Source organism: Siniperca chuatsi, linkage group LG16 (genome assembly GCF_020085105.1).
Source record: "Siniperca chuatsi isolate FFG_IHB_CAS linkage group LG16, ASM2008510v1, whole genome shotgun sequence".
NCBI classification, from domain to species: Eukaryota; Metazoa; Chordata; class Actinopteri; order Centrarchiformes; family Sinipercidae; genus Siniperca; species Siniperca chuatsi.
Genome location: NC_058057.1, coordinates 18207035 through 18221714, shown reverse-complemented (window position 1 = coordinate 18221714; position 14680 = coordinate 18207035). Strand labels below are relative to the sequence as shown.

At 39.1% G+C, this 14680-nt stretch overlaps 1 protein-coding gene and 1 long non-coding RNA gene across 2 annotated transcripts in view; both read left to right on the top strand.

Annotated features, from left to right (window-relative positions):
• The first annotated feature begins 2474 nt into the window (after positions 1 to 2474).
• LOC122863429 (protein ripply2-like) lies at positions 2475 to 3410 on the top strand. Its single transcript, XM_044169928.1, is given in 4 exon segments — positions 2475 to 2659; positions 2662 to 2789; positions 2882 to 2952; positions 3047 to 3410. Coding segments are annotated over 4 exon segments (489 nt in total). The 5' UTR covers positions 2475 to 2532; the 3' UTR covers positions 3210 to 3410.
• Positions 3411 to 6902: 3492 nt separating this feature from the next.
• LOC122863427 overlaps positions 6903 to 14680 on the top strand; it is a 59672-nt gene continuing 51894 nt past the window's right edge. The window contains exons 1-3 of the long non-coding RNA XR_006375007.1: positions 6903 to 7071; positions 8612 to 8721; positions 8856 to 8949. This is a non-coding gene — a long non-coding RNA (uncharacterized LOC122863427). The remainder of the gene's footprint in view (positions 7072 to 8611; positions 8722 to 8855; positions 8950 to 14680) is intronic.

Here is a 14680-nt window from a genome sequence, read left to right as displayed (position 1 = left end):
CACATTAACAATAACAGTTAATTAACCGACCTGAACAACTACAATGGAATGCAATTTGATGTGTTATAATGTTTAGTTTTTTACTTGACTTTCACTGTCTTGAACATGTTCTTACTGAGACTTTTTACATGTGTATATGTCGTGTTTTATATGTTATGTTTTGTTGTGTGTGGGTTCCAAGAAGAGTAGCTGCTACTTTAGTGGCTGGGCATCCAAATAAAGAATAGAATAAAGAATAAAACACAAAAATGGATTCAAAACAGGAGCCCAGCACAAAAGTAATGGCTTCACTGGAAGCAGGACCATGGGGACCATGAAGATAGCATTATACATGCTTTATGTCTACAGTCTGTATGGGAAACTTGATTTTTAGCTGATGGCTAAAGAATGAATTTATGTTCATTTTGGAAATAGGTTTAATCAGTGATAATAGTGATAATCAAAAATAAAAAAATAAGGCTTTACTGAATGGACTACTAGAAAATTACGTTATTTGTTGTTGATTGTTGCCATGGAGAGGAACGTTTTGGAGTCAAGTACAGAGAGTCTTTGTAAGAGAGAAGTGTAAATGACTTGGGCAAAAAAAAAAAGGAATATGAATATTAAGCCACAGAGAAAGAAAATGAGACAAAGGTGGAGTAGTAGAAATGATAGCAGTTATATGAGGAAAACCTATAAAAAAGGGGCCTTGGTAAATAGCAAGTGGTGAACTTTTCAGTCAAGCAACTTCAGTGTCTTGGTTCATTTCAGGAGAAATAAAACATTGAATGTCAGAAATATTACAGACAGCTCCTTGATGTTGAGCTGCGGTTTCTTTTTTGTACAATCCAAATCTTAAAAACCTGTCAGCAGGTTCTCGTCATTATCATTTCATCCTTTGTTATTGATTTACATTTTAATGGGAGAAGCCAATCAGGGATAATGGCTTTGTGGGCTCTCCATGATGAGTGTTCTTAATATTTTGTCCATTCTTGCATGTGCGTGTGGTAGTGGGCTGTATTTTCCGGGGTCATTGGCAGGGAATTTCAATGTTGCTTCATTCAGAGCTGACAGAGACCTCACATTTCCTGTTTCTGCTTCTTTTGTGTGTTTCTTTTATCAACATACTTTGTGCTGTTCTGTCAAAATGCACCATGTGTGTTTTTAAGAGCTGTCACTACAATATTCACAAACATGAAAATATTAAACACCCTTAATATGCTGACCTAGTTTTTATTATACTGCATGGTAAAAAACAAACAATTGTATATGTATTGCATTAAACATGATGGCAAAGGTCATGTTTATGCATATGTGTTTGATTAGCATGAGTATGTAATGTGTCCATATATTTTTGTCATTATATTACAAAGTATAGCAAAAGAGTGAATGACACAAAAACACAAAATGTCCAATTAGCTCCAGAGCAGAAAAGAGAGAGAGAGAGAGAGAGAGAGAGAGAGAGAGAGAGAGAGAGAGAGGTCTGTGTGTGCCTTATTAGCACCAAGCTCTGACTGCTTGTTCCCTGGTGAGGAGTGTTGTGATGTGGATGGAGCTAGTGGGCAAAGAAATGTTATGCTGGTCATGCACGGTTCACCTTTAAACACAGACACCCTCACTGCAGGCCTACCACATTTTACTTGCAAGTGTGGCACCCATTAGCTCTGAATGAAAACACACACACACACACACACACATACACACACACACACACACACATATTGGTGCATATATGGAGACCGCTGTGTTCTCAGGCAGCTACTTGCATAGCAGTTTTGGGCAGATATGTCTCAAACAAATGTGTCAAATATTACACTGTTCCCATTATGACTTAATCCAAGCATGAAGATCCACACTGCCCCCTACTGGTGCACTTCATTTACCTAAAAGAAAAGAATGGGACTAATTAAATCAATGGATTGCAGCGGGTCTTTGACATGAAGGGCAGACACGTGCAGCTCCTATAGAAGTTGCACAACATAATGTTATTAGGTTTTCCATACGGGGAGCGCAATGCATTCAAGCTTTGCATTTTGCTGAAGTGTAGCTATTAGCCCCACTCCTGCTGTTGTGTACACAAAAGGCTGACGCGTGTCTGCCCGCGAGCCTTCTCCCATCACCTCACTCAGCAGGCAATGACAGTAGGGCACGTGTTTCTTCACACACAAACGGCTACACAGACGGTGATACTCTAAGGTGAAGGGGTTGAACACTTCAACAAGTTTTTATCCACAACAGTTTAACAAGCCAAACTGAGCTATTACTCGATTTTGAATTGAAACACATCATATTAATATAATAAATAGGACCGATAGACTAAAATGATACATCTTAATTATGCTCGAACCCTGGACATGGACTATAGTGGATGCAGAGAGCAGGCACACCTAAAGACTGTTTAACATCTGATCAAATATACAGTCCATCTAGGTATATATGTTTGAAATAGACCAATCTCACATGTTTTTTATTCTACATTTAAAATTAAGAAAGAAAGTGACCATATGGTTGGAGTTTGCTGAAGTGTGACTTCGCACCTCAGCACCGTGGAGCATGGAGACACTTGGGGACGCGTCAAAGCTCAATTTGGCACAGGCTGCCGGGGCCCTGATAAATAGGAGGTTCCTGCATTCAGTCACACATCCTCTGAGGACTTTACGCAGGACTGACCACTTCAAGGAACCATGGAGACTTTCACTACCAACAGTGGATTAACTTCTGTTTTTACTGGAGACAACGTTACTCAGCACTCATCCGGTCGTTTGTGGAGACCGTGGACTGGAATAGAGGACAAAACTGCCGCACAAAAGGTGAGTTTAGACGACTTGAAGGTTTTTGAATTCAAACGTGCATTGTTTAATGGATAAAAAGCCTAACAAGATCGCTTTGTTTTAACTTTCAGGCTCATTCTAGTCATGGAGACCTTTCTGCTGCAACCCCCCACAAAACTCCTCAAGTCAGTCACCCAGTGAAGTAAGTAGCGTTTGGCTAATTAAATGATCTTTAATTCTTATGTAGGTTATTTCTTTGTAAACATGTCTTATTAGTTTTTGTTCTCTTTTTAAAGGTTGTACTGGCCGAAATCGAGATGTTTCGATTATCTGTACCAGGACGCAGAAATGCTCCTGCGCAACTATCCGGTCCAAGCGACCATCTGCTTTTATGAAGACTCCAGCAGTGAAGAAGACAGCGATGACGAAGAGGAGGAAATGGAAAAAGAGCTGAACTAAATGTGGCTCTCTGAAGCCCTTGAAGACGAATGGTTGCATACTGTGATAATATATTTCTCTTAACTTATTGCTGTAAATAAATGTAAATAGACCTTTTTGCATTTCTATACCAAACAAGAATGTAAATGCTTAAGTTATTCCTTTAACATTTCTACCTCTTTTGTAATTTGTTGAGAATTGCAATAAAATACATTAAATGAACGTCGTTGTCAGGGGCTTAATTATCTATTTGAATCAGGATTGTTTTCTTTAGTTAGTGACAGACTGGAACAAAGTTTTTGAGGGAAAGAATCTCCTGCACTGGGACTTTGAAAATTACTATTTGAAAGTTTGTGTACAAAGACATCAGATTTACTTAATGTGCGTAACGTAAAACTCAGTTTTTTTTCATTGAAGCATCTCTATAACATAATATTAGTATGTATCTCTCTCTCTCTCTCTCTCTCTCTCTCTCTCTCTCTCTCTCTCTCTTTATATATATATATATATATATATATATATATAGTAGAAATCAAATTATATATTGAATTGTTACATATTAGAAATTGTAGCAGATTAAGGTTTAAACTATTTATTATGCATATGCATTATGCAGCTCTTTTCCCATGGATAAGTACAAGGTGGTAAACGCACCATTTCCTGAGCAGTGTCGCCTGAAGTGAAGAAACTGCATGGAAGGTGTCAACCTTGTCAGGAGAGCATAAAGATCTGCAGTGAGATAGTTAAATGGAAAACAATTGTAGTCCTCCAATGAAACTACCAGTTAATGGTCTTTATATACATTAGGACAGGCTACTCTCTACATGAATGTGGATTTACCACCAAAAGATTAATGTATAAAAAGTGTTTTTTGCCTCCACTCACAGGATAGAGCATGAATATAATATATATAATATAATATAATATAATAAATAAATGGATGAATGGTTCAATAAAAACACATGAATTATTGACTGAATGTGTACTCCACTTTTTGTCACTCCAACTTTCACAAATATAACCCAACAAAAACAAATAGGATTAAACAAAACAAAACAAAACAAAACAGGATGGCAGAATTTAATAATCAGGGCTGGATTACCACATTATGGGGCTCTGGGTCAAACATAAAGTGCTGGGCCTCTATTGACCCCTTGTTCCCCCTGTTCGCTGTGCATTGTGTATGTACACCATCACCTTCAAATACACATTAAGTGTGCACTACAGACTACACATGACAACATTATATCTCATCTAGAGATCCAGTCCACCAGCACTATTTGTGTGTCCAACAGTTTTTGGTAATAAAAATAAAAAACACAATTTTATTTCAAAATGCACCATGTAAGGACAATCCCACCTAAAACATTAAGTTCTTAAAACTGATTTAGAGCTCATCTACAATACAGAGCCCCAGGATGAGATGCAGGTCTTCATCAAGCATTTCAGTTGATACTGTGCTGTAGTTGTGTATGTTTAAAGAAATTGTAGAACACATTTGCAGGTTATTAATTTGATGCAAATCAAATGACACACAGTGAACCTGGGGCCAGGGCCCCTGGCGTCTGGGGCCCTGGGGCGATTGCCTGCTGAATGACTAGCCTGCCCGGTTAGTAATTCAGTCTTTGTAATAATAATATTTAAATGCAATAATGAATAGAGTTTATGTAGCTATGAAGTTATTGGTTATTACTAGTTTTAATAGATTAATTATAAAGTAGCAGCAGGTTTAGAGTTTACTGGTAGATGTAATAATTTCTTAAATACAGTTGGATTTTAAACCATAAAAAAATTGCCTATGACCTGTTGAATAGGTGTCTTGACTCATTGCATATAGCAGGTGATGTCCTTATTTCAAAGTTTCTGTTAACTGCACAGGAAGCATATTGTTTGAATATGTTGTTATATTTAATTGCACAGCTGCTAGAACATCAAAACCTGTCTTCATCCATAAAACTGCATACCAATACTTGTCATCTAACATGCTGTCTGTGCTCAGTAACAATATGTTATCATGCTGTGCAGGCTTTAGTTTCTTGCAAAGTATTAGTTTAAACATGCACACTTTGCACCCAATGACTTGAACTCTTCAACTTACCCTGGTGCCAACCTTTCAAGCCTTTCCTTGGGGACCCTTGTGATCATCTTTAGGTGTTTTGCAGGGTGCAAAGTTCACACACGTTATTAATGTGGAACATGGTGGCCTGTGACTGCACCAGGGGTGCTACACTGCCACTGAACAAGTTACCTCCACCAGACAGATTGTATTCTAATTACAAGGTAGACCTTTATAATAAATTAACAAATTGATTTTCATTCACATTTTATTTTTCACACTCACATTGAGACTTCAATAAGTAAAGCTAACAAATTTAACAAGGCTGCAGAGGTGTAAAGCAACAAAAAAGGTTGTATGGAATGTTTTCCAGAGCAAGTGATCGCAAGCGTGACTACTGAGCATGAAAATAACATTTAATATTCCTATGCAGACCAGATATTAGGAGTTGTGATGAAGTGATGATAACCTCTTCAACCCTGGCCTGGTCGAGACTTTCCCAGGGTTGAGTGTCAGAGCTGGTGTCACTTACTTGGGTGTGAAATTTGCTCACCTCCAGGGTTAAATATAAAACCAGGACTGATGCCCTGTCTGATGAACTTACAACCTTTTCTGCACAAACTTTAGGCCAACCGAAGCACATATTTATTTGGTTGGTTTTCTACATATACATAAATTACTTTGTGTTTTGTGTTAGGGGGAAGAAGTTACACATGCACTGGGATATTGCTGAAAAGGAAAGTGTCGCTGAGGAACATCATGTAGAGTCACAAGACTAGCTGTACAGTTTCAGGCATAGAATGTGTTTGTGAATGAGTGTGAAGCAAAGTGTTTAAACATGACATGAACATCTAATAAATTACCATTTTTAAATAAAAAACATTTGGTTTTTACCTTCAATCCCAACATAACTTTGTGAACTTTGGTGAACTTTGCACAGTTTCAACTTTTCAGACACATGCTGCCCTTTCCCAGGAGCTGGTGCGAATTTGGGCGTGAGGAATACACACCTAAGGGGTAAACGCTGTTCAGTCCCATGCTTGACCTCACATGTGTCACAACTGTCAAGTACAATCTCTTTGCCTCCAAACAGTCTTACACTATCCCGTAATAGTAAGTTATAGCCAGTTTTTAATATAAATATAAAAACATATATATATCAAATTTCCCCTGGTCCAGACTTTCTTTTCTTCTTTGTAGATCATAATTACATCCTTTAAAAGTTACTTACTTTCTAAGCTTGGTGCTACTCAAAATCGAGTATTCATTATCATGCAATGATTTTGTCACAGAAGATGTTACTTTTTGTGATGTTGTAATGGAAGTTAATTTGGAGTGTGACTGCTGGCATGCCCCTGTGAACTGTGACTGAGCCTGTGGTGTGATCCCAGACACCAAAAGAGGTGACGAAGTGTGACTCAGCCGAGCTGAGACTGAACCGAATGCGCTGGCTTCCCACAGTCACACCTCTGCTTGTCACTGGGAACAGAGGGCTTGTTGTCAGAGTTGCACCAAGTCAGAATAGTTTTGATAGAGGGGAGTTTATTTATGGCTGGTTTGACAACATTGTTGCGTTTTCAAAGGTAGTTCAGCTGTAAGCCAAAAGGGGGCACTGTGCTTCTGCTTATGTACAAGTTTGTGTTGACATGCATGTAGACAGGAAGTGCTACATGCATGCTTTGTGTGGAATAGAAAAATATGACAAGTTGGCATCTATACCCACACTTTCTTTGTTTGGTGTTGATACAGAATGTTACTGCTGTGCACCTCTAAGAAAATATGATAAAAAAGTGATTTTTCAATGCACTTATGGATACTGATGACACAGTAAGTACCGCTTTTCTCCATGTTTAACTTTAATGACTTAACTTAAGAGACTGACATTTCAGTGGCTGTCTAAGTAGCAGTGGAATAGGATATTAAATATAGTGTTATAGTGTACCTGGGATGGGTAGCTGTCAAAAACATACAACCTGTTTGGTTGTAGTGTGTACACCGGTGTCATCTAACTGCCACCATCTTAACATTCAGCTGTATATGTGTAAATACCAGTTCACAGTAGAAACAGCACAGCTAAAGTTTTCCTCTTTTTCTACACAATGAAAAACTTGAGAATCCTGACAGGGCCCATATCCACTTCTGGTAATTCCCTTAACTACACAGCACAATGAGTGCATTTGACCAACAGATGGGGCAAGATAACCAAAAGTTAGATTTCAACTGGTTTTGGGCCCAGTGATGTAACTTCGCAGTACTTCCACCTGGGGGCTGTGTTGTACTTGTATAGTAACCAGTAATTCAAACTCCACTTATATAAAAGATCACAGGATTTTGGGAGGTTTGGCATATGACTATTTAAGAAAAATAAATCCAGACGCAGAATATGAAATATCAAAATGCTGATTAAATGACTGTAAACTTATTGATCATGGGCAAATTGTTGTGCCACAAAATGCTTAACAATATTTTCCATTGCACTGCAGTGCAGTAGAAAACGCAAGATTTGTATAGAGGAATTAATTTCAAATAAATGAAATTGTGTTTGAACATAAGTAGATCCCTTTATGAGGGTTTAATTCTGTCAGTAGGAAATACTGGATTGAAATATGTATACAGTATACTGCTCAGATCAAATTAGTTGCTGTAGCTATAGGTTTCAATTGCCTCTCAAAATTGTCTTAATTGAGACTTTTTAGGTAGCAAAGGCTGATAGCAGATTTCAACTCACAATCGACTTTAATTATAAATTTGGATTTCTTTTAGGATCCAAAATGAATAAAATAAAAAAATGACATAAAAGTAAGTTTAAAAAAAATTAAGAAAAAAAAATTAAGAAAAAAGCTTATTTATGATGTAATTTTACTGATTTCGTAATAGTATGTGGTCTACAATTCCTTTCATAGTCTTGTACATAATGTAGCACCTGTCATTCATGCACCCTGAGAATGTAATGCACAAAAACAGCAGTGTGATTAAGCAGCAACAAGACGGAACAGCAGTCTTTCAGTAATGAGACGGATGACAAGAAGCGTAAATCTGTCACTGGAGTGAACACCTTCATACATTTTTCTCTGTTGAGCAAGAGAAACCACAGAGTTGCTCTGTGTTCCTCTCAGCACATAAACATTCTAGCTCACGCCGCTGTCTAAGAAATATAGCTGTTGTGCTTTTCTACACCTTGTTATCTCACCCTCCACTTAAATAGTTAGTTTGGTACCCTCTCTCTGAGGTGTGTGCAGTGGAGATAATTACAATTTCAGCAACGTTTGCCAGGTGATTACCTCATAATCCCCTATTTCATTTGATAAGTCACGCATTGATTTAACTCAGAGTTGGACCTAATGGAGTATCTTTTCCACCGTCACAGTGATTTGTATGCTGGGGCGAAAGGACAACGGTGGATTGGAGGCAGAAAAACAGCCGCTCGCCATTCCTGTTTAGTCAGTCGCTGGTGAAAGATGAGCAACGAGAAGGCAGGTTTAATCACAACAACCTGAATGCGAACAGTAAATCATTGCTATAGCTGATACAGTAACGTGTGGTGGTTAGAACAGTCCCTCTCACATAAAAGCTGCCTGTTTCTTTTTTATATTCTCTCTTCTTGCAGGCAGGAGGGGGCTGGAGTGATGAAAGGGTGGATGAGAGATAAGAATGAAGGGAAGAGAGACCTGCTTGGTATTCACCTGTCTCTCTGGATCAATAAAGGTAATTTGGGCTGATTCCTCCCTGTAGGCCTCTTAGCAGACAGACGGGGAGAGGGGTCAGCCACTGCTGAGCTGCGGGGAGCTGGAATAACTTAGAAACACACTCTGCAAATTACTGCCCCTGTTTGAGAATCTCTCATTCAGCTATTCATCTGCCCTGACAAGAGCTACAATGTGATGCAGAGTCCTCACACAAATGTGACTGGAGGTAAGAAAGGGTATACTGCCCTGTAGTTTTTAGACCTCTACATGTTTAGACATACAGTAGATACCCATGTCTGGAAGAAGTGGCTAATTTAGATATGGTTCCTGCCTTTTAACTTCCTGGCCTTTCTTCATTTTGGCCAGAATTTTCCCAGAAAACAACTGAAAAAGGACCTAGCTTTCACCTTTATCCCAACCTTACCCCTAAACTGAAAAATGAGAGGTAAACCAAAAGTTTCGTCATGACTATCGTTTTTCACATTTCAGACTTTGTTGCTTTTTGAAAAAGCAGTGATGGCTACCAAAGGGGTTATGATACCCATGAAGAAGATGGTTTTGGAGTTTGGAGCTTGATGTTCAGATTCACATGTCAGGCCTCATAAATTACCATGGAAACAGGGGTGTCATGTTGAATGAGAAATAACTCTTGCAATACATAAACATTCAACAACCCTGATGCAAGATCTTGGCATAAAATCAAGGATGTGATTTTCCTTTTGACCCTTTAGAATTTGATTTAATCTCATATGTTCCCATTCTGCTGCTGTTATAATTCACTGTAAACCTTTTGATGATTGCGGTTTGTCTTGCATTTTCTTCCTCATTTTTTTTTTTTTTTTTTTCACATTCCTGATCCCAACCTCTGCCTTTCAGTCTCTTGGGGCCGCAGCGAGTCTCATCAGTTGGTTATAGGCATGGAGGATGCCGTCCGTCATGTGGGGTCACCAGTCTGAGAGGAATGCTCCGTGTCAGGGATGTCAGGGGTGGAAGGGGTGTCCCAAGGGAGATAAAACCCACAAAGGCTGGAACCCACCTCCGGCCAATCAGTGCTGCATGTCCTGCTTATGTAGTGTTTCATCAAAGTACACAGGTGTGCACGGCACCTGCACGTACACACACATAGTGTGTATTTGTACTCTCTCTCCCTTATATTCACGTGCAAGCTCAGTGTTGTGACCTCGTGTTGGAGCGCTCACGTTACCAAGCACACTCATATGCTCATACATGCTCTTTTTTTTCCCCCACACTGCCTTTTATAAGAAGGTGTAAAGTTGACTGCAGACAGTGGTTTTTATTGTATGTTGTGTATTGGATTTAAGATATTGGTACAAACTATGGCAGAGCAGGTCCCTTTCAGTTTTCATGCACTTCATTGAGGAGAAGAATAGGGGTCCACATACCATTCCCATTTTTTGTTCACCCCCAAAAAAGTGGTCCTGCAGCCTGGAAAACTTTGTACACAGGGATGCAGAATGATCCAGGTTGCCCTTTTAATGCAAGGCATCAGGCGCAAAATGCAAAATGCAAAATGCAAAATGCTTAAAACAAAAAAGATAATGATCCCGTTGACGTTCAGAAAACTTTTCTGATAATAATAATAAAAATGGCTAATCATGCCAAAAGAAATGGGTTCTGGAGGCTGTTGGTTGCTGACAATACTGACATTGATATTGACGATAATCTGATAAAAACACATTAAATGTATTTTTAGAAATGATGTGTTTTTAGGCAATGTGAGCTAGTTTTTAAGGTTAGTGTCAAGTTTTTAGTTTTCCAATCTTTGCATCAGGCTTCACGCAAAAACATAGTTCAAATTCACAGCTTGCAGCTTGGCAATGTAAAACATATTTTAGGATTCGTAAAACACACTTAAAAAGTCACTACAGTATGCAGTATGGAGGATGAAACTGATAGTGTGCTTTTACATACATGTCTTTGGCTAAATCATAACTCTGCAATAAGAATCCCGCTTAAACATCAAGTGTCTTGCAGAAATTTGATTTATAGTCTACTTTTGCTTCCCACATCCTACTATCAAACTTCAATTATCTTTCATCATCATTAATTGTTTCTTGAGGAAGCACATATTGATAGTCCAACATGTGCGGAACTGTTTGAGGCTGACTAAGCTGACAAGTCATTTCCATTCTAGTACCCTGACCTAATCACCATATCTTATTATCATTCACATGAAAACACTAATTACAAAGACAGGGTGAACCTGATTTATGCTAATGGAAACGTGAATATGGGACGGATGCATTAATCTAGAGTATAGGACCCTGCTCTGGTGTTAACTGTGATTAGCATGTGATTACCATAGCATGGGTTATATCTACTGGAAGCCCTGCTTCTGATGGGCTCGTGAAAATCTCTCTACTCACTGGCAGGGAATGAGACTGTGACTCTTCACGGCATGAGGAAATAATGTTAATAATACAAAATGAACAATTTTGATTGTTTTCCTCTAAACAGAAATATCTAATTAGCAGCGAGTCAATTTTAACACTTTCTGTTTTAAAATGAGTGTAGCAGCTAAAACATGAGGGCATTAGAGCTTTTTGTCATAGGTGGTTCAGAGATTAGGATAGAAAACAAAAGAGTTAGAGTACCAAAGAAATATGTTAAAGGGTTAGTTCACCAAAATTACAAAAACAGAAAAAAATGTGGGTTTTATTTGGCGAGGTTTTGAGATATATTTCTCCCTACACCCCAATACAATGGAGGTGAATCTTGTTTATTCAACTGCAGCTCTTTTCAGAGATACTGTCCCTATTACTCTGGATAATCCATAGAGGACTCTATCAACAGTTTTCATAGGGACTATTACTTTGGTAGAAAGTAGATCCAATAAAAACTGTTCAGCAATCTTAGACACAAATATCTCAAAACCTCATCACATAAAACCAAAACTTTCTGCATAGCAATATACAAGGAGAGGTAATAAGAAAATGTGTTTTTTGTGTGTTTTGGGTGAACTGGCCCTTTTTAAATGATAAGGCTGACAATATTCTATATTTTTGTTATTGACAACAAATCCAATGAAGAGACCAAAACCAACAATGTGTTAGCCCGTCTCTCAATACTTCTTCACTTCCCTACCCTGTCTGTAGCATTCAGCCCATAGCAAATTCATTCCAATTGAAGACATAAATCGTTAGTAATGTGTCATAAATAAAAAATGTTGTTTTTTGAACAAAGCTAAGTCATTTCCTAAAACAGCAGGGCACTGTCGTTTTTAGCACACGTTGCTCAAACAAGAATAAATAGTGCATTTGTTGGGGACTATTTTCAGCCGCGGATTAATACACATTTGGTGCTCTAGTGAATATTTATGGCAGCAGGACGGTGTATGTAGGAGTGACTCAAAAACTATGGAGCCTGGAGGTCTACAAAAAAGTTATATCAGGCTTTTGCTACACAAGCAATACTCAATACTGATTCATTCATTGTTGGTTTTAGTCTTTTCATGGGATTTGTTGACAATCAGAAAAATATAGACTATCACCAGACTTACTGCCTTCAAGTGATTTTATTTTGACATATAACTGAGATGGATGGTTGCACTTAAAACCAGATACAAAGCCACACAATCAAACAGGAAGCAACATTTTTAGCACATCACTTCACAGCGTATCATATGCTATATAATTACATGTTATTATATACTGTATTAAAAGTAAGCCCAAATGTTCATCATCCAGAAAGCAAACATGCAGATGTGTTGAACTCAACACTTCCTTTTGCAGAGTGCAGGTGTCTCCCAGTGGCAGTCCTCTGCACCATCTGTTCCTCCGGCCTGACCGCCTCCATGTGGTTTCCATCGGACAGGAGGATGCGTTTGTTTTGGGAGACACGAGGGGACAAAGAGAGGGGGCCCATCCTTCTATCCCTGCTTTGATCCCTCCATTGAGAGGACCCAGGCGTGGCCCTCTCTCAGCGTCCCCCCGGCTTGTGCCTGCCTGGATGGCTGGTCTGACGGCTGAGACTGGGGGCTAGCGAGCCCTGCTCTTTGCACATGGCACTCCAGCAGAATGAGCCTATTGACGAGGCAACAGATTGGCTTTGAGTGTACCTGATGGTTATCCCCCACTTTCCCCGGCTGGTCCCCCTTCTCTTTTTCTCTCTTTCAACCAACCAAAGACAATCCCTGCATCTCCATGTTTCTAATCAAATTGCCAGTGTGTAGTGGATTTAAGAGAGTGGCAGAAGCCATTGTTGGGTAATCTGTATCAAAAAGGAGAGGTGATGTTGAGAGCGGTCCTTTTCTTAGTCAGGATTAGGCTTGGTTTTTCTCTGTTAGCCCTCTTTGGGTAATGCGTTTGGCTTTAGTAGCAGCTTGGCAGAGACAGAACAAATCTGTGACAGGTACTAAACCAGCCATCAGATTGAATAAAAGTGTGTGTTTGTGTGTGTGAGAAGTTTTATAAGGGTAGATTCGTCATTAGCTGGGCAGAGGGTTATCTGGCTTTAATAGGTGTACTCAGGTGTTGGTTCTGATGTCTGCAGCAATGGTGTTGTTTGCTGTTGGGAATCAGATCCTGGCTTTCCTCTTCCCCCTCTGCCCTGCTCTGGTCCCTCTGCACCCCAGCTAATACCAGGCTCATTACACTGCTATCGATCGGCCCTCGCTTCACACCAAAGGGCAAAGAAGTCCTCTCCTCCCCTTCTCTCTTTTGTCATTCTTTTCCCCTCTTACCCTTTTATAATCTGCTCTCTTTTCTCTGTGCCCTTTCTTCACCACCAACATCCTACATACTGCTATTTCCTTTCTGGCAATTATGTTTCTGTCCAAAGAGATGGACATTTCAAGAAACTAAGAGTGCATGGGTGAAAGCCCCAACACAGTCAGCACTTGATGATTGTGAGGAAATATCTGCATCGAAATAACTAGAAATACACTTTCTGCTTTGTTAGAGGCCTTGTTTCTGTGGTGTTGTTTACATCTTAGGTCATCTTGTATGCAGCAATGTAGAGACGATTATGTTAGACAGATAAGCAGAATACTCAGAGACTCTCACTATACCCCCACCTGTCACTCAACCCCCTCCCCTGCTGTCCAGCCCCCTTCATACTCCAAGCCGTCATGCTTCTTTCTCTCATTTTTTCCCTTTATCTTCCAAGAGATTTGGTGTCTTGTAAAATAACACCCAATTTATTATCCAAATCTCTGTAGAAGTATGCAGCCTTGTGTGGGCTGAAGTGTAAACACTGTGAGGTGGCTTTGCATGAAAGGCAGGTCTTAAATTACAACACTTTCTGTAGTGCAGTTTGCAGGGATCGCATCAGACAACAGATTTGCTTGCATGCACACAAATGTATATGCACTGCTTTTGCACACATACTTGGGGTCTAGTCTGTCATTAGCAATGTTTTAGGGGTCATTGTTCATGGGGTTCTAGCAGGTAGCAAGATATTTTCAAACTATGTCCTTAAGATGCTTGATTTTCACTTGTAAAGAGATGAGAAGACTCCTGCAACAAGTTAATGTTAAAGTTAATGTTGATGCAGTAACATAATTCTACAAGTCATAATTCTGTTTTGTTTTATTTTTAATTCAGTTTAGCAATAGTAAAAAAAAATTGTGACTGAATACCTTGATATTGTTATGTTATGTTATGTGAAGATATTTAGGGAATGACTAACAGTGTTTCCGGACTACATCTGCACACCTGAGATTTTTTTTATAACATTACAAAGACACTGGGACTAAGCAGGGACGTAGAGGCAAATATTTTGTTGCAGGT